At 32.6% G+C, this 26,149-nt stretch overlaps 1 protein-coding gene across 3 annotated transcripts; it reads right to left on the reverse strand.

Moving 5' to 3' along the window:
• On the reverse strand, positions 1–24,250 carry LOC139527614 (fucolectin-like). Of its 3 annotated transcripts, none has more exons than XM_071323145.1 (4): positions 24,104–24,250; positions 23,687–23,926; positions 10,598–10,822; positions 1–347 (listed from the first exon to the last, which is right to left on the reverse strand). In XM_071323145.1, the coding sequence occupies exons 2-4, from the start codon at positions 23,919–23,921 to the stop codon at positions 76–78; spliced, it is 732 nt and encodes a 243-aa protein (XP_071179246.1). In that variant the 5' UTR covers positions 23,922–23,926; positions 24,104–24,250; the 3' UTR covers positions 1–75. The 3 variants fall into 3 exon arrangements, with proteins under 3 accessions (XP_071179246.1, XP_071179247.1, XP_071179245.1); XM_071323146.1 differs by lacking the exon at positions 24,104–24,250 and adding an exon at positions 24,088–24,101; XM_071323144.1 differs by lacking the exon at positions 24,104–24,250 and adding an exon at positions 24,076–24,100.
• Positions 24,251–26,149: the final 1,899 nt, after the last annotated feature.

A 26,149-nucleotide genomic window follows, 5' to 3' on the forward strand; every position in this document is an offset into this window, starting at 1 on the left:
CAGATTTAATCTTTAATAAGATAATGGTAGCACCAAGAAAAGTGTCATAATACTTGATATCAGATAATAAATGTTTTATTTTGGTGAATGTGTAGTTACATTCAAACTTGAATGTGAAGGTTTAGGTTTATCCAAACAAGTCTTGCCATACGCAAACACTTTAGCTTCCATAAATTGTAAGTATTCTTTGCCTCTTAAGGCAATCTTTACTATCCGTCCAATTGTAGGTTTACTGCACTTAAGTATAAGGAGTTCTCCACTTCTAGCCGGACCTATGTAATAAGTGCATGCCGTCATTTTACTTAATGTTGGACCAACCATAATATCCGCTTTACGGAATCTATGACCTAAAATGAAAATAAAAATGATTTAACACCGTGACCAGTTCCTGCATTTAGAAGGAACTCGTGCAAATGATAAAAATATTCAGAATATTAATACATCCCTGGCATTCCATCAATACTTATCGGACCACAGATGAATTATCACGTTGTGATTGGTTAAATGCCGTCACGTGGTGACCCCCTATTATAAGTTATATGGTTCGCTACTGACCCCGTACGGATCCATATAGGGTTAGTAAAATCCATAGGGGGTGAGGCCGGAGGCCGAGTCCCCTATTAATTTTATTCACCCTCTATGGATCCGTAGGGGGTCAGTAGTTAACCGTATAACGAATTTATCGGACGCTGGTCTTTTTCTGCGGCGTTTTGTTGAAAAATAAACAATGAAACACAACAACATTAATAGATGACGTCGCCATTAACGCGTCATGAACCCCATATGAAACTTACTAACCCCATACGGTCTCATAGGGGGTCACCACGTGACGGCATTTAACCAATCACAACGTGATAATTCATCTGTGGTCCGATAAGAGACCGCATGGGGTTAGTAAGTTTCATATGGGGTTCATGACGCGTTAATGGCGACGTCATCTATTTGGTGTTGTATTTCATTGTTTATTTTTCAACAAAACGCCGCAGAAAAAGACCAGCGTCCGATAAATTCGGATCCATAGAGGGTGAATAAAATTCATAGGGGACTCGGCCTCCGGCCTCACCCCCTATGGATTTTACTAACCCTCTATGGATTCCTATGGGGTCAGTAGCGAACCATATAACTTATAATGCATACAGATTTTTCAATTCAAGATGTTTGACATGACTCACTCTATTGCAATTTCATGCAGATTGAGGTAGTATATTGTTCTTGCCAGAAGCGACAAAAGACACAAAATTCACCTACGTTTGAATGCGATACAGTACAGGGGAGGTAATGACGTTGCTAAACGGTAAATTGTTATTTTTGCTTCGACGTCAAACTGTAACTTATCGAGAAAAGATGCAGTTTTCGACTGATTTTTATCATTTAAACTGATTTAACTAGAAAACGAGTTCATGGACCCCTCTTTCTTAAAATGACATTTGGTTCGATTACGTAAGAAGATTATGTGTGCCAATTTTCATGAAAACGTAAATAGTGCAAAAAAAATTTAATTTGATTAATACATAGCAAAAAAATAAGTTTTTTTTTCTACATTCATGAACATTTGATCAATTTCATTTCAGTTATTTGTAAAAATAAAATGTTCAAATTTGTACAATATATATATATATATATATATATATATATAAAAATCAGAAATTACGAATAATTTAACAAAAAACAGCTTGTGTTTATCTTTTAAAACAAAAAAAGTTATTTATTTCTGTCGAAAGGAAAAAAACTTCCACAAATCCGTAGTTTGAGGAAAATTCTGCAATTTGAATCTCAATTTAAAACAGATATATCATGATAAGGAGGGGTGTTTATATAAAATTTCAATATGGGATCGAAACTGTATCGTAAGCCCTTTTAAAAGAGCATACGATACAGTTACAGGGGAGGTAATGACGTTGCTAACGTTAAGGATGTTTGCTCCTCTATTTTTTGATTTTTTTGCCAGATTTTTGAATCCTCAGGTTTTATCAATGTATTAACATTAAAAAAAATGCCCATTAACCACTACTTTTCTTTTCATATTTTTATTACATATTGTTTAAAAAGCCATATTTCAAAATCTTATGAAATCCTTGTTATTTTTTCATAGTTTTTTAAACAAAAAAGGTGCCAATGCATGTTAAGTGAAACAAAAATCTAGAGAGAACTATTTCCCGCCAAATTTTCAATGGCTTATATCTCGAAAACAAGCACACGGACCCTCCGTTTGCTTCTTTTCTGCTTTTTTAGTTTCTTTTCAAATGAATGGCTATTATTTATTTTTAATTTATTGAACCATAAAATTAATTTTTGACTCTTCACATTGAATAATCCGCTCAAAGAACTTTTTATATTATTCATATTAATAATTACAACGTACACACATGTTGGCGTATGAATACACAACGTCAACGGAGTGGGCGTGTCGCCATAAAAATTGACAACATTGAAAATAAAATTAATAATTTTAACCAATGAGAAGACAGTAAATACACCAAATTTATTTATATTTATATACTATCAATGTATAACAATCTTTTAAAAAGCTTGTTATTTTTAAACAGAGTAGCGAACATCCTTAAATTTATTTTTTCTATTGTACATAATTGCATGTCTTCTCTATACCTATGTATATGGTTTATTGAGAATAAAGATATATATATATATATATATTTTAGCGACGTTAAACTGTGACATAGCATTCTAATGAAGTTGGTTGACCTCATTAACAACAACCCACACCAGTATTGGAGAAATGCTCTTTTGTTCAAACTTAAAAATATCGAGGGGGTCGGAAAGAACCTAACATTAAAAACACAAAGTTTATGACATCGATGCACTGAACAAAAATCATCTGTAAAAATGATTTATCTATCCAATTTAACGCAATAAACAATGAATCTTTACTAAATTATCAATTTCTCAACACTGTTAATTGCAGTTTTATAATAAATGCAGAATACATTATGAAATATTTTTATTTACTTGTTTTGAAGTTCAACAATAGTTGTCTTTCCTTGAAATAGTAAGAAAAAGCGGTTAATTTAAAATGAAAATAACTTTTTACTGATCATGGGCTACAAATATAATTTTTTGATATGTTGTTTGGGAGATTCTATATTTTCTGAAATGCTAAATGGTTTACTACAACTCGCCTGCTCACAGCAGATATATATTATAGCATTCATCATATTTCCAATACTTATATAGTGAGAAAAACATGCCCATCTGAATTTTTATTAGGGTATAAATGACATTAATAGTAGGCATTAACAATTCTTGTTGAAAATATGTTAATGTTTACTCAAAGTATGTCACATAACCAAATATCTAGCATATTGGTTACATAGGGTAAATCACTTTTTCTTCATATTGCATGATTCTTAGGTGGAGTCATACTTAAATACATGGCAACAGAAGTGTTTAATATTACATTAATGATATCACAGAGGTCCTTGAAAATAGTTTATGTTATCTTCTAAGAACCATAGACTCAAAATCAAGTTGCCTGCTTATTGCAGATGAAATTACAAATATTATCATAAACTAAAACAGGACTTCCGAATGGTTTCAATAATTTAGCCATATACTAGTAATGTGATAAGTGGCAGGTGGAATTAAGTATAAAATAAACAAAATCCAATTAAGATATTTATTAGGATGTACTACATGTACAAAAAAGTTAAATCACAAAAATACTGAACTCCGAGGAAAAATCAAAACGGAAAGTCCCAAATCAAATGATAAAACACATCAAACGAATGAACAACAACTGTTATATTCTTGACATTTTCAACCGTAGAAAAAGGTGGATTGAACCTGTTTTTGTAGCGCTTAACCTCTCACGTGTATGAAAGTCGTATCAAATTACATTATATTGACAACAATGTGTGAACAAAACAGACATAAGAAGTAAAATTGTAAAAATAGGGGTATAGCAGTCATCATCGTGTCGCAATCTCAATCAGAACAAAAACAAACAAATATGTATCCTTATGATATCCCACATTTTTATGTTAATTGTGGATTATTTCTTTTAGGCGATTTTTCAGTTTCACATGGGGAAATGGTGGTATACAGGGTTGAAAAATTAAAAGTTTTGATAGAACTAATTTCAGGAAAAGAGCGAGATTTAACATTATCCTGTTCTATCGAATTTTTAAATCATGCACTTATGATTAATACCGTGATATTATATATATAATTGGTACTTCAAATGTTTTCTTTATGTTGTATTTGCATAAATTGTCATGTTTAATGTGTTTATATCTTGGAATACGCATTGTATCATATGTGCTTTGTCCAATAAAATATTTGAATTTGAATTTGAATACCACTACGCGAGTAAACAGTTTTTACAGTATTTCTGAAGAACCTCTTTCACTGCGGACAGAATTCTAGTCAATCTAATAGACAATTCTTTAGTGGAACATGCAGATGAGCCGGCAGTGTACAGTTGTCTGTACGGAATTTTGTGAAGCTTAGGTATCCAATACTAACAAGGTAAGTACTTCGATTTGTTGTTTCATGTAATGTTCATTGAAGCCAGGATGGACTTATTATTTGCCAAAATATCATCCTTGTTAAATTATATGTCTTTGTATGAAACTAGAAAACTTCAACAAATGCAAGTACTGAAGTACTAAACATCGGATGACCGCAAGTTCTTGCGGATGGTCCGACAAGCACTTGTCTCAGAAAAAAATCCCATCTCTTTACCTGAAAGTGAGGTATAAAAAAATATATGTGTTTCCGGTAACATCCTTTTCAAAATAAGGGTAGGTAGGTAAGTATTCGGGGGCACAAACTAGGGTCTGATATAGTATAATGTATCTTCTTTAAGGTTCATCTGAAGGAATTGAAAAATATGGCCGTTTTTACTAAAATTTACTATGAGTACAGACAAACTGATGCATCTAGGAAAGTGTTAAGGCATGGCTGGACCTAGGTATATAAAAGTTATATGAAGTCTATGTTTCAGAAAATTAATGACTTACCTGGATTTTGACTTGCATTTTTTCCAGTCTGCAGAAGAGAGCAAAATAAACAAACACACGAATTTCACTTGAAACGGTCCCCTCCGCTACACAGTTTAAAAGACCTGTTGTTTACAGGTGTCTATTGTCCATTTAAATCAATACTACTCACAACATCAATTATAGAAGGGGAGCTTCTCAAACGTTTTCCCAACTAGGTTTATTTTTGCACCTTCTGTAGGAATGAAAGAAAAAATGAATAGCAAAATCCTGAAAAGTTTCTAATTTTCTTAACCATAAAATGCATCTAAAATTATAAGTTATCTAGGTCCAGACATGCCTTAAAACTTTCGCAGGTGCACAGGTTTTTCTGTACTCGGACGGTAAAATTTGTGGTGTAAATACGGCCATTTTAGCCAAAAGGTTATGATGAATCTTAAAAAGTATTTGATGAGTATTCATTGAAGAAATGAATTTATAACAAGCGATAAGGAATGTTAATTTGCACTTGATGATTTCTATGTAACTGTTTATTTCTTCCTCTGTGATATTTTATCCTGAGGATAATTTGTCACAGTAATTTTTTTCCAAACATGGTATATCACAGGTATTTTTTCCAGAGGAGTGAAAATCTATCTGTGTTTTGCCAGATAGTATGTACCAGTATATATTGCCGTTCCATATTTCACAGAACCTCGTGAAATAAAGTCTCATTAACTACTATGTAGGTAACTCGCAATCAATATATAACTGACTATAATTATAAAATGTTTCACAAAGGTACAACAAATTTGCATAATTTATCAAAGGGAGGTAATTATGGGTAATTTATAATGATTTTAAAGATACTAATATAATATATTCCTGAATCTATTTTATAGTGTAATTTTTCCTTGAATCTTATATTTCATATATTCATTTATATAAAAAGATGACTTACAAGATGATTTCATAAGACATATAACATTTCACAGGTAAATACTATCCAGCTGTTAAAATTGCTTTTGTTCCAATATTTTGTTATGCTATGATTTATCTGATTTCCATATAATCAACAACTACATCTTTGTCCCCAGACAAAACTATTTATATAGTTAAAAGTATCATCATAATCAAATTCTTCCATTACTGTTAACAGTAGAAATGTAATTAATAGTTATCCAACGAGGACGCGGTGTGTCAGTGTAAGATCATCACTGACACACCAAGCCCGAGTGGGATAACTATTTTACATCCCAGCTGTTTTAGAAAAAACGAAAAAACATTTCTAATTCATAAAATTTCGTTTAGAACGCCACACAACCATTATGATATACTTTATATATTACTACATGATTTATACCCTTTATGACCCCCTAACACGATGAGTAGATATCAAACATTATTTCTTATGCAGCAAAAATACTGCAATCTGATTGGTTAATTACCCCGGTGTAAATAACACCCCACCCTGGTTCACCCCGGGATAAATAAATAAAATTTTGCCAAAAATTTCAGAATTTTTTAATTTTTTTTGCCAAGAAATTTTTTTAAATAAAAAAGAACACACAATTTTTCTGATTTTTTCCAAAAATTAAGTAAAAAGTATTTTACAATGCGCAGCAACATAGACTGAAAAAAACGTTACAATGTAAATTTTTCATGACCATTTTTTCAATTTTACATCCTGGTTTCAAAATGAGTAAAGGAAATGTTCATAAGAAATAAATTCGTTATCTAGGTGTAATCAGGGGTGTACGGAATTTTACACCGTTGTTGAAAATTCATACACCCATTCGGCTGCGCCTCAGGGTGTATGAATTTTCAACAACGGTGTAAAATTCTGTACACCCCTGATTACACCAAGATAACTAATAATGTCAACTCGCCCCACTGGCCAATCGGCCCACATTATATCGCTACTTTATAAAAAAAATAAAAACTCTTGTTAACCGACTCGCCCCACTTTTGAAAAAGTGTAAAATCAAATTGAACAATCAATCTGACAACTCACTTATTAACGAAAAGAGTTTAAACCCCACTGAATATAGGTCTGCCAACTCGCCCCACTTATAAAAATATCTTGATATGCTTAAGGACTTGAGTTCGAATCCCAACATATACACTGGATTTTTTCTACGTGAATTTTTATAGATAGTCTTTTCCGTATAATTGTATATTTAAATATAAGTTTTATAGTGGATTTGACATTCCCGACAAAATGTTAAAGAACAAAGGAAAGCATGCAAAACAAAGAAACTCAAACTGGGGTGATCTGGTGGGGGTGATCCGGCTCAGATCACCCATGTTAGAACAAAGGAGCTGGGATGTAACTATATTTCTACCTTTACTTTTTAATTAGCTCACATGGCCCGAAGGGCCAAGTGAGCTTATGCCATCACTTGGCGTCCGTCGTCGTCCGTCGTCTGTCGTCGTCTGTCGTCGTATACTATTTCAAAAATCTTCTCCTCTGAAACTACTAGGCCAAATACTTCCAAACTTTCACTGAATGTTCCTTAGGGTATCTTGTTTATAAATTGTATCCGAAGTTTTGATTTATCTACAAAAATGGTCGCCATTGCTTAAAATAGAACATAGGGGTCAAATGCAGTTTTTGGCTTATAACTCAAAACCCGAAGCATTTAGAGCAAATCTGACAGGGGTAAAATTGATTATCAGGTCAAGATCTATCTGCCCTGAAATTTTCAATTTTCAGATGAATCGGACAACCCGTTGTTGGGTTGCTGCCCCTGAATTGGAAATTTTAAGGAAATTTTGCTGTTTTTGGTTATTATCATTATTATTATTATAGGTAGAGATAAACTGTAAACAGCAAAAATGTTCAGCAAAGTAAGACCTAAAAATAAGTCAACAAGACTGAAATTGTCAGTTGACTCCTTTAGGAGTTATTGCCCTTAATAGTCAATTTTTAACCATTTTTCATTAATCTTAGTTATCTTTTACAAAAATCTTCTCTGAAACTACTGGGCCAAATTGAACTAAACTTGGCCACAACCATCATTGGGATATCTAGTTTGAAAATTGTGTCCGGTGACCTGGCCAACCAACAAAAATGGCCGCCATGGCTAAAAATAGAACATAGGGGTAAAATGCAGTTTTTGGCTTATAACTCAAAAACCAAAGCATTTAGAGCAAATCTGACATGGGGGTTAAATTGTTTATCAGGTCAAGATCTATCTGCCCTGAAATTTTCAGATGAATTGGACAACCCATTGTTGGGTTGCTGCCCCTGAATTGGTAATTTTAAGGAAATTTTGCTGTTTTGGTTATTATCTTGAATATTATTATAGATAGAGATAAACTGTAAACAGCAATAATGTTCAGCAAAGTTAGATTTACAAATAAGTCAACATGACCGAAATGGTCAGTTGACCCCTTTAGGAGTTATTGCCCTTTATAGTCAATTTTTCACCATTTTTAGCTCACCTGGCCTAAAAGGCCAAGTGAGCTTTTTTCATCACTTGGCGTCCGGCGTCCGTCGTCCGTCGTCGTCCGTCGTCGTCGTTAACTTTTACAAAAATCTTCTCCTCTGAAACTACTGGGCCAAATTAAACCAAACTTGGCCACAATCATCATTGGGGTATCTAGTTTAAAAAATGTGTCCGGTGACCCGGCCAACCATCAAAGATGGCCGTCATGGCTAAAAATAGAACATAGGGGTAAAATGCAGTTTTTGGCTTATAACTCAAAACCCAAAGCATTTAGAGCAAATCTGACATGGGGGTAAAATTGTTTATCAGGTCAACATTTATCTGCCCTGAAATTTTCAGATGAATCGGATAACCCGTTGTTGGGTTGCTGCCCCTGAATTAGTATTTTTAAGGAAATTTTGCTGTTTTTGGTTATTATCTTGAATATTATTATAGATAGAGATAAACTATAAACAGCCATTATGTTCACCAAAGTAAGATTTACAAATAAGTCAACATGACTGAAATGGTCAGTTGACCCCTTTAGGAGTTATTGCCCTTTATAGTCAATTTTTAACAATTTTTCGTAAATCTTAGTAATATTTTACAAAAATCTTCTCCTCTGAAACTACTTGGCCAAATTAATCCAAACTTGGCCACAATCATTTTTTGGGTTAGTAGTTTGAAAAATGTGTCCAGTGACCCGGCCATCAAACCAAGATGGCCGCCATGGCTAAAAATAGAACATGGGGTAAAATACAGTTTTTGGCTTATAACTCAAAACCCAAAGCATTTAGAGCAAATCTGACATGGGGTAAAATTGTTTATCAGGTCAACATTTATCTGCTCTGAAATTTTTAGATGAATCGGACAACCCGTTGTTGGGTTGCTGACCATGAATTGTTAGTTTTAAGGAAATTTTGCTGTTTTTGGTCATTATCTTGAATATTATTATTGATAGAGATAAACTGTAAACAACAATAATGTTCAGCAAAGTAAGATTTACAAATAAGTCAACATGACCGAAATGGTCAATTGACCCCCTTAGGAGTTATTGTTCTTTATAGTTAATTTTTAACAATTTCCATAAAATTTGTAAATTTTTACTAACATTTTCCACTGAAACTAATGGGCCAAGTTCATTATAGATAGAGATAATTTTAAGCAGCAAGAATGTTCAGTAAAGTAAGATGTACAAACACATCACCATCACCAAAACACAATTTTGTCATGAATCCATCTGCTTCCTTTAATATTCACATAGACCAAGGTGAGCGACACAACACAGGCTCTTTAGAGCCTCTAATTATATTTGTATTGAGATCTGAAAACAACTCACTTTTACATGTATTTCACTTACCTTATTTAATCATGATATTATTTCACAATTACGATCTTTGAAATAACTGCTGATTTTCTTTCATTTGTTTCATGATAATTTTCTTTTTAAAAGGATGATATTTACTTGAATATTTCAGGAATATTTTTCATTGATTATTTGTGAAATTATTTCCCATTATTATACATTTTTTTTTTTTAACAATTTAGCTTTAATTCAAATACACTATTATTAATTCATAGTATTTGCAAAGGATAAGTTTTTTTCTAATAACTATTCAATAGACTTTCACGGCAAAGGAAAAAATATCACAGGGAAATATTTTCCTCTGGATAAAAAAATAACAACTACTGTGACATTTTTTCCAAATTTCATCCCGATATAATTTTGTTTTACATCTACGTATGCATCATATTTATGGATCGGTTAGATTGGGGGGGGGGGGGTATAGCTCAAACAGTTTCGGAATAAGGGGCAAAAAAATTACACAGGGTTTCCTGGTGAATGGACAATTACTTAAGACAATTTTGAAGATGTCAAAAAAGCTGGGTAAAAAAAAAAAATTATTGGGGGGGGTTGTAAAATTTATTTTTTAAAATTTTGTTAGGGGTGTTCAATACGCCACAGCTCAGTGTATTGCACAAAAGCAAAAAAGGGGATTTTTTTTAAATTGTTATTCTCTTTGGGGGGGGGGTCAATTCGCAAAAGCATAATGTATTGAAGGAAGACAAAAATTCTATTATAAATTCAAATCAGATAACAAATTATCAGTTCTTTGACTACAGTTGTTCTGTGTCAGAAACCATTTTGATTGGTTGAATTTGGAGTATGTGTAAAAAAAACTGACTCGAAAGTTTTATGACTTCATGGCCTTATATTCATTTACTTACCGGCGGCGGGTCTATTCCAAATCTCAACATGATGCACTGAAAAGGCACCTCCGAGGTCTACCCACCAATATGGATTCGTTTCAGAATTCGTAATAATCATTGAATGGAGATCGCCGTCAACACCATTGCGTGAAGGATATCGAGATCTACGGTAAGTTGAACTTTGTCCTGTCAACTTCTTGAGGGACACATCTTCCAAACACATATCAAGTGGAAGTTTCTTTTCTAAGAAAAAAAGAATAAACAGTCGTTATTGAAAGCTGCCCCTTTATTTTTATAAATATAAACTTCGTCGTGACTATATTGTTGAAGTTTAACTATAGTAGCTTGAAAACAAGGTCGATGACATCATTTTTCTTTAAATTTTCTTAAGAGCTTATTTTAAGACCTAACTTCTCATATTTTATTTCATAGACTTCTTTTAATTACAAACAAGTGTTTTTACATAAACAATCTATCCAAATTTTGAAAATTTTGGACATGTGGCTTAAAAATATTCATTTTATCATATTTAAAAAAAGCATGGTAAAATCCTGGGTGGTTACTGACTATCCTTTCGGGTATAGCTGGGCCGACACCACATGCCAAATCATTCCCTGTTCTAACCAGAAAACATTGAAAAACATACCCTGTTGTAAACAAAAATGTTGAAAAACACACCCTGTTCTAGACCGTATAAATTAGATGTAGTTCTAGACCCGGGTTCTACTGTATCTTAAGGGCATACGATACAGTTATGATCCCATATTTACAGTTTGATGAACATTTCCATATAGGCTATTTTTTGCCTGATTAAATCAAATATGTAATAAAAAATATACCTTCATGTGCTACTTTCGAAATACCAGCAGGACATGAAAAAGGGACCCTGTTCTAACTATAATGAAGATAAAATGAGGTAAAATATTTAAATAAATAAATTTTAATATTTCATATAAAACTAAGTGAATCTTCTATGTAATTTTAGAAAATAACTAATTCTTGTATAAAGCTTTTTGTATAAAAAGATATAATTAGAAAGTCTTTAATGTTATGTAACTTTTGATATATAAGTATTAGATGTGAAATTCTTCTTATTTGACACTTAGCGATATAAATAAGGTTTGACAGCTTAAACTCTAGCTTAGAAGTATTTCCTTTAGCAAATATATCTAATTCTTTTCTATTGTTCACCTAGAGTTCTATCTAACCAAATAATCGGATTTCCCTAATGGTTGCAACACAAAGTATTAAGTAATTAAAAATAGTAACCCCAAATCATGTAAAAATGCAAATTAGATAAAAAGAGATCTAACCAATAGAATCTGTTCTTATAAAAATAAGTATTCTAAAAGTCATTTTGATTGGTGAATAAAACAAGTCCAACTAGCACGTGTTCTTGGGGTTTAAAATAGGAAACCCTAAGGGATCAAACATTAATTTACTCGTATGGTTGGACTCGAAATAAACATATATAGACATCTTTGTTTTATTCACCAGGTTCGTAAACTTATCAATTTTGTTTAATTAAAAACATAACGTAATCTTAATAATCTTTTAATGTAAGTTTATAACAGAAATATTTCTTAATTAAAGTTACCATTAATATCATGATAAACTATTTTAATTTTAAAGTATTTTGATAATTGTTAATTCAATTTCATTTTAAGAATCAAACTCTTTATTTCATATTTATGTATTTGATTAATTTACTCGTATGGTTGGACTCGAAATAAACATATATTCACATCTTTGTTTTATTCACCAGGTGGCCTCGAAAGAACACGTACGCGAACGACAGTCCCCCAAATTGTCGTAGTTTGAATACTGTACAGAAACATGTAAACAGACACCAACAACACATAAACCCTTCAACGGGAAAGGGGGCAAGTGCCTTAGTCTGCGCCTCGTCTGCGCTTTCCCCCTCTTTCCCGCACAACAGAAATCCTCCACTATTTGACTTTGTGGCTTTTGATCAGTTTATATTAGATGTTTTGATTTTACAAGTAGTCCAGCCCTGGCCTCAGTGACTCATTTTTTTTTTTTTTTTTTTGTCACTGAGTCCAGCTCGCCCTCCATTACCTTCAATGGTGCAAGCTCCCGGGTAGATTACCCGGGGACGATAGAGACAATGCCAGAGCGCTCAAGTACGAAAAATGTATCACAAATAGTAAAACTTGATAAAATAAAAAAGTTGCATACCTGAAATGCATGTACACTAAATGGAAACTCATCTTAACAGAAGGAAATCCCTTGCAGTCGGAGCTGTGGACATCTTGTTTACATCAGTAACGCTATATTACGGAACGTGACGTTTCTACGCTATAACGTTAGACGAAACGAATTCAATGTATCGATACTGATTTTCAACGTTTAAACTCGTAACACGATACCGAATGGCATATCTCCCGATTTCTAAACTTTTTGGCACACTTGTATTTTGAATCGAGTTACATCAGTATAAGTCATTGTATGCATAAAAACTTGGGTCACCATTTTTGGTCTTCTAATGTGATTATGGACTTTCCGAATTATTTTCCTCTAAGTTCAGTATTTTTGTGATTTTACTTTTTTTTTATAGGAAAACGTCAATTTTTGCGACAAATTCAGATATTGCTTTTTATCCATCAACAGAATTTAAAAGGTTGGTTAATCCGGATCCAGTTCCAAATATCCACCACTCATAATATTATGGCTAAAGCTAAAGCAAGGTCTGCCAGTCGAGCTCTAAGTTTATTAATTGTTAAATGTAAAGCACATTGTGGTTTCTAGCAACGTATCTTTAAAACATTATTTGATACTCTAGTCTGGTCAGTAATAAGTTACGGTGCATCCATTTAGGGCATTCGTTCTTTTTCTTGTATCAACGCTGTCCAGAACAGAGCTATCAGGTTTTGTATAGGCAAGTGTACGCCAAATGATGAAATTAACGGGGACATGGGCTGGAGACCTCCTAGTGTAAAACAATGGACATGTGTATTTGGGCATTGGGGAAGATGTAGTGCCATGACCAACGACAGAATAAATTATAAAGTTTTCGAATGGTCACATAAAAATGCTGTAAATAATAAGAAAAACTGGTGTAATAGCTAGAGTCATGAAAAAAAGTTAAAGATTGTTCTTTGATTTGTATACTAGTATTGATAGTGTGCTGCATAAAGAAAATTGTTCTACAAATTGAAAATGTTTTATTTAATAAATATATTGCAGAATGGCAAACGAAAATTTTGTCACAGAGTAATGGTAACAAGCTTCGTACTTACATGTATAAGCGATATAAATCACAATCATTTTATAACTTGTCTATTGACGAAAAATTTATATTTTTACTCAATAATGAAGGACTATTAAACTGGTTCCCTGAAAATTATTCTAATTTCAACCCATAAATGTATATGTAAACAATAAACCGGTTAATATAAACAAAACAACGATACCAAGATCGACGCTCGTGACACTTTTTACTTCCAATATTCCCTAGTGAAAAACAGATACCCGGAATAAATACACGGTGGAATGAAATTACGCTAACATATGCACCCTCTATATAAGTAAAACACTCCGCGCAAAAATTCCAGTTTGAAATTGTGCATGTACGACATGTAAGCCGGAGTCTGCATTCTGCGTGTTATTTTATATCATGTATCATAATGCCAAATCCAGCAACCTGTTATTTCCACAAAAAAAACTGACGATATACGCAGCTTTAGTACAAGCATGCAAGCAGGTATACAATTTAAAAGACTGTCGTCCTAATAGATAAGCCGTATATATGAAACCTATATATACCCAGTACAAATTGGACTGCTGAACGGTTAAAACAATATGATGGTGCTATTTTATAAGGAATGTGGTGACAATTCATGTATCAGTGAATATGCAGTGTAGTGAAATGGTAAACTGGTGTTATCAAATGTACCAATGTTAGCAAGCCATCATGTACGTTAGTTGGTCTTTGGTGGAAAATTGTTTTCATTGTCAACTATACCACATCTCCTGATTTCATTATGGTTTGATTTTTCTCCAGAAGTTCAATTACAAGTTTAACGACTTAAACAAATATGTACTAGGAAACTAAAAAATGTCTATGGTTTTGATGTCGTTAATTGCATAGCCTTTGCTATATTGTTGTATATCCCATATCTCCATTTATTCACACAAAGAAACACCAACACTAAAAAAAAATCCAGAAACCATATCGGTTCTATATCGGATTTCTTCTGTACAGAACAATGAATTTCAGAGACTGTTTTTACTTGGAATACAGGGAAAGTTATTCGAACAATAACCATTTTTTTTCTCATTCCATGCAAACAAACTAATTTTTATATGATCATGAGTTTCAACGTCTGTTTGTGTTTTGCTTGCTTGCTTTTTTCTAATTTAATCCGTATTCTTTCAGTCCAATAAATTTCGTTTTTCTATTTTTCTATCGGTGTTTTTTGTGATCATATTCAAACGGATGGGATTAACGAAATTGCATTAATAGGGTTACAATTCCCGGATTTTCATACATCAACCTGAGTTTCTATAATTCATAGGGATACGGCGTGCATTATAAATGAGAAGTTTTTGCAAGAATATAAATGAGAAGTTATTGCAAGAATATAAATAAAGTGTTAAAACTCAATCCGTAATGCATAAGAAGATATATACATGTATATGTATATATAGAGATAAATCTTGCAGATGCTTAGGTATCAATAGAATATTTAAAAATGATATTTTTGAAAGTCAACAATGAGCAGAATATTCCGGGTAAAACGATAAAGCAATCAATGTCAAATAACCGTTACGTTTTGCAACAAATCTGTCGGCACTCTACATCTAGGGAAATTAACAATTAAAATGTCACATAGTTACCAAAACTAAAATAATTTTTATTTTCTAATGATTTCATAATTAAAGAACTTGCTGCATTAACTCGGATGCATGAACGTTTTCTGCGGGTATAAAAAACATTATCCCCGGCTTAGTATATATCTAGGATTTTGATTGGTTAACGCACGTCGTTACAAAACCCATAGCCCCTGGGTGTTGCTAACCCATATCCCCGGACGTTGCTAACCATTATCCCGGGGAACTTCACGCAAGTTTTCCTTAGTTCCATGATTGCTCCTTGTGAAATATTGAATTCTGTAGATTATCCATTATGTTAGTAATTAAATATTTAATTCATTAACGATTTTGTCCTATTATGCCGATCATTTACACCCATTTCATTAAATGCAATAGCAGCATCACTTGACTGACACATTTTCAAGGAATAGGACTCACTGAACTAGCTATGCAAATGACCCACGTTGACGTCACACCATCTATGACGTAACTCTCACAACATTGAGCGCCAAATTTGACTCAATCCAGTTTCTCTGTCTCCGTATTAAAAACGTCTTATATTTGACTACCTGTAGGGTTCTACCAAAGGTAGTACCCTACACCCCGTAAAAAATATGTAAAATTTCCAAATTTCAATAAAACTTCTTTAGATAATGAAAAAAACGTTGTTTTCACGTTACACTTTGTACCCGAATTTCCATAAAACTCGCCCGATTCGGACTAAGACCGGGGATAAATTCGTTATCTACGTGCATATCCGTAGATATGGATATTTTAACACCCTTCAGTACCCTGTACACCCTTCGGCTACGCCTCATGGTGTACTGGGGTACTTCAGGGTGTTAAAATATCCATATCTACGGATATGAACGTAGATAACTTATATTCACACCTGTAAAGGAATGTTTTCATAGTTGGCCATATCTTCTAGACTAAAAAAATAAAATCTTAATATATAACTCGAACGATTATTCCGTTTCTTCGTAAATTTTCAGTCAATGACGGGACAATATGAAATCTCTTCATCAGCTAATCATTACACTTTTATTTTTTAACAATTTTTCAATCCGAATGTTAACGGAGTTGGTCTGGCCCTGATACGATTTTGGAAACTGGACTTGTAAAATGATTAATCACCATCCAAAATACTTTATTTTGGTCCATATGTTAATAGCGGGTATGTGTTTCTTTAATTTGAAAGAAAGAAAAATGTATTAAATTGCATTAAATTACAATGTTAAATTGAATACACTAATAAAAGACTTTAAGTGAAAAACAATTTCAGACTTATCGTTCGCAGAAAAAAAAAGACTAACCGCGTTGAAGTATTAACAAGAACTTTAAAAAAAAAATGAGAGAAAACGAAAATCGTCAGTATTAAAGTTTTCTTCAATTTGTCATAAGTAACAATTAATTCATATTCAGAAAGGTTGATCTATTATATATTATCGCAAGGAAATGGACAGAGCCGCCTGTTGGCCGTACGGCAACCACAAATTAAATATTCGGGATTTTTCATGGAATTTCGGGATAAAAAAATTGTTAAAAAAATAAAAGTGTGATGATAAATTAATGAAGAAATTTATTATAATAATTGTCCTGTCATTTACTGAAAGGAACCATGATATGTGGAAAAGTTAAAACTGATTAATTTGGTTTGAACTTTCTGTCACTTGCCGGGAACTGAAGAAAAAAACACAATCAGTAAACTTTATCTGAACAACAGAAGGTACACATATATAAACATGATTTAAAGTGTCATAATTTACCAGCAGCATTCAGTGCCCTAAGGTCCGCGTTTAAATAGTTTGAGGTGCAAAATAGTTGATTTAACGAGTTTAAACGTTGAAAATCTTTATCGATACATTGAATTCGTTTCGTCTAACGTTATAGCGTAGAAACGTCACGTTCCGTAATATAGCGTTACTGATGTAAACAAGATGTCCACAGCTCCGACTGCAAGGGATTTCCTTCTGTTAAGATGAGTTTCCATATAGTGTACAAGCATTTCAGGTATGCAACTTTTTTATTTTATCAAGTTTTACTATTTGTGATACATTTTTCGTACTTGAGCGCTCTGGCATTGTCTCTATCGTCCCCGGGTAATCTACCCGGGAGCTTGCACCATTGAAGGTAATGGAGGGCGAGCTGGACTCAGTGACAACAAAAAAAAAAAAATAAAAAAAAATGAGTCACTGAGGCCAGGGCTGGACTAATTTTACAAGTTGTTATGACCAAGATGACTTATTGCGTTTTAGATATTCTTATTTTTTTTTTTCTTATTAATAAAACAATTTCATTCTTTAATACTTTACATTTTTCGATCTCTTCATCTTTAAAGTAAGAGCGTTTGTGGTTGTTTTTTAATTATTATTTTTATCATCGTTTCTTTATTTCTTATATATGTGGGAAGCCCGCTTTTCTTGGTGGTCTGCTCGAACTCCAAACATACCCGCGTCATTTCCTCTCTCTGGAGTATGCTCATTTTCCTGGGTACTTTGCTCCGACTCCAGAACTACCGCAAGTCATACCCTCATTTTCTTTTATATTTCTTTAGTCGGATTTCTTGTTTGTTTTACAATGGATAGTTTTCTAAAACATTTGATTGCAGTTAAGATTTTACATTATGGTTAATGATTTTCTTATGCTAGAATACATTATGTTTGATATAATCAAGGTTTCACATGATGACTAGCTAGGTCAACACTTTTAGCACTAAATTAGGTCGGTACCATTCTAATTCTTATGATTAAACTTGTACATTAAATTCTTACATACGGGAATCTTAAAACACGTGTTTTACTCAACATTTTATCGTAATTGCTATAGAACCATTAAAAACTTACTCAATTAACCAACATTTATTCTTTTTTACACGTGCATTTCTCTTTAAATTGCTATTTATTTTTTATCTATATTTATTCCTTATAGGACAATGTGCCATGTCTCGGCATTTTCTGCTTTTTTTTTTATTTAAGTCTTTAAACAACCAACGTCTTACAGATTTTATTTTTTTTATGTACATTTATCTTTTGAAGGTTAAAGTTTAAGGCATTATTTTACGATTCTCATATAAACATATAAACAAGGGTATTTCTTTCTACTCTTTTACGTTAAACGCGTTCGAGACAAAAAAAAATGGTAAAGTTGTTTCACATTCAAGTATGTGAACCTGGTAAAATATAATTGGGTTTGTGTGCAATAACTGGAATAATGACTAAAATGATGAGGATGAAAAGATGCAGAAAATGATATTTTCTTTCCTTAATTGGGGGCCCTTAATCAAACTTTTAGAAATAAGATTTTATAAAAATATTCATACGCGATCCAAATAACCGAATATTTAAATATAATTTAATTTTGAATGTAACGCGTCTTCTGATTGTCTGACGTTAAATAATAATAATAATATGTTATTCAATATAATATCAAGCATATTTATAATTACAATACACAATATATTCGATACATAAGGACAATACTAACACATATTATGGTAAAATATATTGGCATTTTATGAGTGCAGTATCCTTAAGTGTATGAAATAATTTGCTGATATTTTATCAGGGATAACCCATGAAAGCTCTAAAGCTTGTTTCCAATGGGCTCCCTTCTTGTAAAACGGCTTATAGTGTTCGGCATACAAAAAAAGATAACACACAAATTAATATGACATAAAAATTCATATTAAGGATGTACTTAGGTGAGGTTTTGGCATTTGTGTCAAATGTTCGGACTCTTGGTGTTTTTTCATACAATACAATGTAAAATATTTTGCCCCATAACACCCATTTATTTTTTCATATAAGATTTAATAGCTCACGAAAGGTCATTTACCAAAATTAAGATTCTTGATTTTCTTTCTTTTGTTTTGAGACCCAATAATACCAATGCAAATATAAGGTAAAAGTCAGAGTCAGCCTTTTTCCGCCATATTTTAAATCTCAAATATCTCTAAAAGGAGGTCCATATCAAAATTTTTAGCTTAATTTTATCCTTTACGAATGTTCTACCGGCTTATAGTATCAATTCAAAATTCTTGATTTATTAATTTTCACCCAACCTCACCTAAGTACAATCCTTAAAATAACATTAACGGTACCAATTTTTCTGCACCAGATGCGCATGTCGACAAATAATGTCTCTTCAGTGATGCTCGTGGCCAAAATATGTAAAATCCAAAGCTTATATAAAAGATGTAGAGCTATAATCCAAAATTTCCAAAAAAGTATAGCCAAATCCGTGAAAGGAATCAGAGCTTTGCATGAGGGAGATACATTCCTTAATTTATAATATTTTTTAACATTTTGTAACAGCAAATTTAATAACACAAAATAATCCGTATTTTCATGCCAGTACCGGAGTACTGGCTACTGGGATGGTGATACCCTCGGGGACTAACAGTCCACCAGCAGAGGCATCGACCCAGTGGTAGTAATAACATTAACGGTACCAATTTTTCTGCACCAGATGCGCATTTCGACAAATAATGTCTCTTCAGTGATGCTCGTGGCCAAAATATGTAAAATCCAAAGCTTAAATAAAAGATGTAGAGCTATAATCCAAAAGTTCCAAAAAAGTATAGCCAAATCCGTGAAAGGAATCAGAGCTTTGCATGAGGGAGATACATAAAAGTAATTTATATAAAAATATGATTAATAATATAAAAAGGAGTCTGATGAAGCGGCACTATAACTTTTGGTTAAGTGCTCTTTGACGCTAATTTTGAAATCCTTAATTTTCTTTATTTTTTTTAACCTTAATTGGCAACATATTCCAATCTTGTATGCCATTAAAATAAAATGTGTCTTTTTGTTGACTTTTTACTGGAGAAACCCAGAAGTTATATTCACTATTTCGTGTAAAAGGATGATGTAAATGTCTCACCTTTGTAAAATTTGCAAAAATATCAATATTTAGAAGTTATATTCTTATAAATTGGTACTTTTAAATGAAAATGTACATTAAACATCTGCATTCCTGCATCAAATTTTGCTAACTTGATGGAAAATCTGGACCTTTGATTCTCTGTTTTTTACAATCCAAGATGGAGGAAGACACCCATACCACCTTAATGTCATTTTTCTGTTACACTAAATGGTAGCAATAAATGCCGAAATGCAAAGGAAGATGCATGAACTGCAAACATTTAAATGTAAAAAAACAACATTACGTTACTTTTGGAAGCGTCACCTTGGTCGAGTCCCAAAATATATAGGATTCAGATATACAATTAAAAACTATTTAATTTCAATTGTTCGTTTGTTCATTTAATCCATCTTATTAAAATAATAATAATTTGTAAAACAAAACAAAAAAGATTGTGATAAATGTTTGTTTAAATTTAACCCATAAGATGACATGTATGGTTAGCTCGTACTGGACCATACGCGTATACTCATCGTGACGGTCCGACCGTACCGTCGTAGGTCGGACCGTACGAGTATACGTATACGGTCCGGACCGTATGCGTACGGTCCAAATACTCATATGGTCTGGAACATAAATAAGCCAATATGTACAGATTGATAAGAGACGATAACAAGTTACGCAATTATATGTATGTGCATTAACGAGTTGTGTGCCACAGGGCCGATGATCGGCCCAAAGTCATACTCCTTTCAGTGCCAAAGGGCCGATTCATCGGCCGATTGAAATGATGTTATGAACTACGTAATGTACTATGACGTCGCCGTTTTTGTGATAAATTTAATTCCTCCGTCTTGAAACATTCGCGCGTTTTTTACCAAGATTAAAAGATATGAAGGATCATGAAAGGGGACCTTTTTTATGAAAATTATGAAAATTGAATTATGTAAGAATACATTTATAAATATGTATATAATATTTAGAACTATAGAGTCTCAAATCCACTCTTTTTCCCGACGCTATTGCAGTAGGCCATTTAGTAGGGGTATTTATGTATTCTAGGCTTACTTTCCTAAACTGGCTAAAGTTTTTAAGCGTTTACTTTGCAAAAATTGTAAGAATATAATACAAATAAAATTGTAAATACATAAAATATAGAAGATATAGAAGATAGAAGCTATTCAAATACATTTACAAGAACGGATTAGAAAAAGCGCAAAAAAAACTCCAAAACTTAAAAAGATGAAAAAGTACGCAAAAAGTGCACTACACATTAATGACGTAATTCGTTAACGCATCCATCGGATTATGGCTAATCCTTATCCGTGGTTAATCCTCCAGTTTATTCGTTTGAGTGAGGGATCACAAATAATTTAACCAGAATGTAGGACATATAAAAGAAAACTGCAAAGAAATTTCAAAACCATTGCCTTTTTCATGCTGATTTTCACAATTCATTCGACAAAGAAGAAGTTTGTTTTGATATCATACAGGTATGCCAATGTTCCATTAAAACGACATCAGAGAATTTTAATGCATGGACAAAATTTCAATAATTTCTTTTCTTTGTTGCTGCGTTTAATTTTTCTAGGCTTTATACGGCATACTTTTATAGAAATTTCAAAGGCAAAACTGTGAGTGAGTTAAACATGAATAATAAATCAATCATTATAGTATACATAAGATATGATACAAGGAAAAATATTTAATACTGAATTTATAGTATGAAAATGCAATGTTCTGTAGAGCTACGTAAATAAATATTCTTGCCGGATTGTGCCGGCCAAATTAACATTCCAGGTCAACATGACACTTTGAATTCATACATGTAACATGTTTCCTAGTAAAATACATGTTCTTTGATCATCGGTGCATGTCTGTACTCATTTATTATTTGTCCCTTCTTCCAAAATAAAAGAAAGCAAAACCGCAAACAACCTGAAAACTTTGTGAATTATAAATTCTAAATTACAATCACAGTGACTTATTATTGTACGGTTGTCAAGAATTAATGAACACATTATTTTTCATATTAAGACACGACAGAAATTTCCTATTAATTAAAAGAACTCTGACAATGTTAGATCAGGTCTTCATTTAATACAATTAATTAATTGATGGCATTTCCGAAGATCATATAAGAACAAAACAACATTTTAGAAAATTAGCAGGTCGAAAACAAGATATTGATCTATATGTTCTGTACAAAATGTCCCTGGTGGCAGGAAAAGGTCAAAAATGTATATGCATGTTTGCTCTCTGTCGTAAAGTTGTTCATATATATCATGTAATAAATATAAGAAACGCAGCAGACAATGTAGGAGCAAGTTGTTCACAAGCTTTCTTAAATTTACAACTTGAGTAGTGACAAAATAATTTACATCTCTTTTCATATTACCGAATTTTGACCCGGGAGAATATGATTTAAAGACAGGTTTGCCTTCTCCGGGTAGGGCATTTCTTGTATCAGTTTAAGAGAGGGCAATTGAAAGAAGTAACGTCAAACTTACAATCGGTAAAATTATTTTGCCATGTTTCATGGACACATAAAATAGTTACCCCTATTCAAGGCCCATAAAAAAGATTTTATTTTACCTCATTAAGCTGCTCTTACTAGAACCGGGACCAGAATATCTTATAACACGTAACTTCTAAATATTATAACTTCGCGATCAAAAATCGGTAAAATATGTAAGAAAATGGACTTTTATTAAAACAGGTTTATCAATCCCGCCATTTTTAGTTAACATCTTTTTTGGCGCTATTATACTTGTACTATGACGTCGCCGTTTTTGCGTTATCGTAAAGACAATCAAAAAAAGAATTGGCACTGACGGGGTTTTGTTTAAAATTTATTTGGCAGCGATAGGGATGGCAAAATTATACAACATAATTACTTAGGCAGCAACCATTTGATTTTCTGGGGGGGGGGGCTATGGGTTTTTTTGGAAAAAAAAATTTGTTTCCAGTTTTTGGAGAAAAAAATAATTTGTTTTTGATTCTGAGAAAAAATAATTGTTTGTTTCACCCTCAGCTGCCACTATATGTAATGCTAAAATTGAAAGAAAAAAATTGTTTTCGACTTGTCGCGAAAAAAATAGATTGTTTTTCGCCACAGGCGAAAAAAAAAGTTTGCACAGAAAAAAAAACCATAGCCCCCCCCCCCCAGAAAATCAAATGGTTGCTGCCTTATTATCCTTGTATGGCGAATTGATATTTTTAGGCTTTTGATAATTCTTTAGCTGATTTAATTCATATAGATCTGCAACAAAACAATATGAAATTTGGAGTGAACAAAACATTATCCTAATAAAAAAAAGTCTCACAGATTTGAGTAAATTCCAAGTTAATTTCGGAAAGCAAATAAAAATGGCATCCAATTCATATTCCATTTTTCCCTACCTTTGTGTCCCTTTCCCATGATTTTGTGGAGCATCGTTTCTTGTCTTCCAAGTGTTTCTCTCATCATGCTCTCGACTTTCAGGATTTTCTTTTCTAATACTTCATTACTGACCAGTTTCCCTTTATAACCGGAAATTTTCAGTTTGCATGCGGACGACAACATAATACACCCGAATATCAAACCAGTAGCATAGTATAGCATTTTACCAAATTTCATACTGCTGTTAACAGCCATTTGAGCTGTAAAAAAAGAAACACTGGATAATTTAATATCACGCAAAATTTCATTAAAAAAGCTGTTAATGTATTACTCAAAAATTCGAACGATCTAAAGTATATATATATATCAATTCCTGTTATTGAAAATTCACTTGGAAAAAAAAATATACCACAGAGCATACAAGTCTACCATCTTACCTTGTCTGTTCGTCTAGATCGTTGTTGTTTCCTTCTAAAACAGCAATGTGACTCATACTCAAGCCCGCCATTCTGAAGTTGGGATACTTTCGCGGAAAAATGAAATTGGCGGCAATTAATAAAATTTTCTCTTTTTTACGGTTTCTAATTTGCCGGTTCAGTCGGAAATGATGTGGTATCTTTTTGTATATCTAAAATTGAACTATATATATATTAATATAAAAGAAAAATAACTCAAATCATTTGGAAAGCATGCAAGTCCTTAGAAACGACTGCGTTTGCCACTTTTTAAAGATAACAATACCACTGATATTAAAGCCCGCCATTCTGAAATTGCGTTTATTTCGCGGAAAATATAAATGGCGGCAATTTGGATTTTTCAAGTTTTGTTTGCTATTGTTTGAGTAAGATATTGACGTTTCTCTAACGTCACAGTACTCAAATTGCACCGAGTACCCAAATTGCACCTATTGGACAGATATCATAGCTGCAGAAATCTAAGATTCTTACAAGTTTTCTTTGTGACTACACAATTTGTACTTTTATGATTTGACATTAGGCTCTACGCACGTCTTTCAACATAACTGAATATATTTAAATATGCACAAAACGTTCAAAAACGTTGAAAAAGTAAATCTACGGAAACGTCGACATGCGAGTTTCTAAAAACAGATATAGGAAGATGTGGTGTGAGTGCCAATGAGACAACTCTCCATCCAAATAACAATTTATAAAAGTAAACCATTATAGGTTAATGTAAGGCCTTCAACACGGAGCCTTGGCTCACACCGAACAAAAAGCTCTAAAGGGCCCTAAAATACTAGTGTAAAACCATTCAAACGGGAAAATCAACGGTCTAATCTGTATAAAAAAAAAAAGAGAAACAAGAAACACGTATAAATTACATAAACAAACGACAACTACTGTACATCAAATTCCTGATTTGTGCAAGTCCATATAGAAAATAATGATACTTCTTCAAAAAGAATGGAAACTTTTGTCAGAATCATTAAAAAAAAACGAAGGCGTAACAACTGTCAACTTGTCTTATGTGCAGTTTGGGTAAAGTCACGTTATATCTTTTAAATTAAGTGTGTGTCTTATGATAAAAGATAATACCCAAATTGGCCGTTCCGGTTTAAAAAATACGATGAAAACTATGCGGAATTATTTGGGGTTTTTTTTCTTCCGTCTTCACAGATAAATCAAGATTATAATAATCTTATTTTAAAACATGATTATTTTTTTAGTGTATAGATCTAGCTGAATTGTGTTTCCGAATGACCTTATTTCTGTTCCGAATATAAGACGAGATTTGTTTTGGCTCGGTTATTTATTTTTGCGTACAGGACGGATTATTTATTTTCTGCATTGTGGAAGCATGGTGTAATTTATTTTCATTTTCATAAAAACAAGGGACTGATTAATTATTTTCCCAATTATATCTATAATATTTAAAAACACAAAATTCTTAAGGAAGTGAATCTTCTGAATTCCAAACTGCACATATTGGATGCTACAAGAAGCCTCTTTTAAAAGTAACAGCAAATATTTTGCCGAGCGGAGCGAGTAAAAAAAATAGGCAAAGGGTTTTGGGGCCGCTGCCCTTAGAACCTATAGAAAATGATGCAAACTTATGCAAACTGTGTGTTTTCGAGACCCCTTCTTAATCTGAAACATATATAAGTTGAAAAAAGAATGATTTAAATTCAAAATATCTGATTCATATCAATGGTGAGTTATTTATTTTCAAAATTCTCCTGCCCCTACCCCAGAATATCAAATGGTTGTCTGCTAAGGTTTCAACTCCATCGTGCAAAGTAAACCGACAAATGATTTTTCTTTAAAAAAAAGCTTTATGTCCCTTTGGTCATAAAGATCATGCATCAACTCTATCTGTTCTTTTACAACCTTGGCTTTCAAATATTTAGTGCTATGCCGAAAAGATGAAGATAACTCCAAAATATGATCGCTTCGGGCGCATGAAATTTATAACTTATTTTCTATTTTCTCACTTTAATAGCAGATCTTTTTCTAGCCAATGGT

Source organism: Mytilus edulis, chromosome 6 (assembly GCF_963676685.1).
Source record: "Mytilus edulis chromosome 6, xbMytEdul2.2, whole genome shotgun sequence".
Classification (NCBI taxonomy): Eukaryota; Metazoa; Mollusca; class Bivalvia; order Mytilida; family Mytilidae; genus Mytilus; species Mytilus edulis.

Coding starts and splice junctions, on each gene's coding strand:
- LOC139527614 (XM_071323144.1), bottom strand. Junction 10,823..23,686: donor CATGGGAAAGGGACACAAAG/GTAGGGAAAAAT, acceptor TTTTTTTCTTAG/AAAAGAAACTTCCACTTGAT. Junction 348..10,597: donor TTGGAATAGACCCGCCGCCG/GTAAGTAAATGA, acceptor TTTTCATTTTAG/GTCATAGATTCCGTAAAGCG.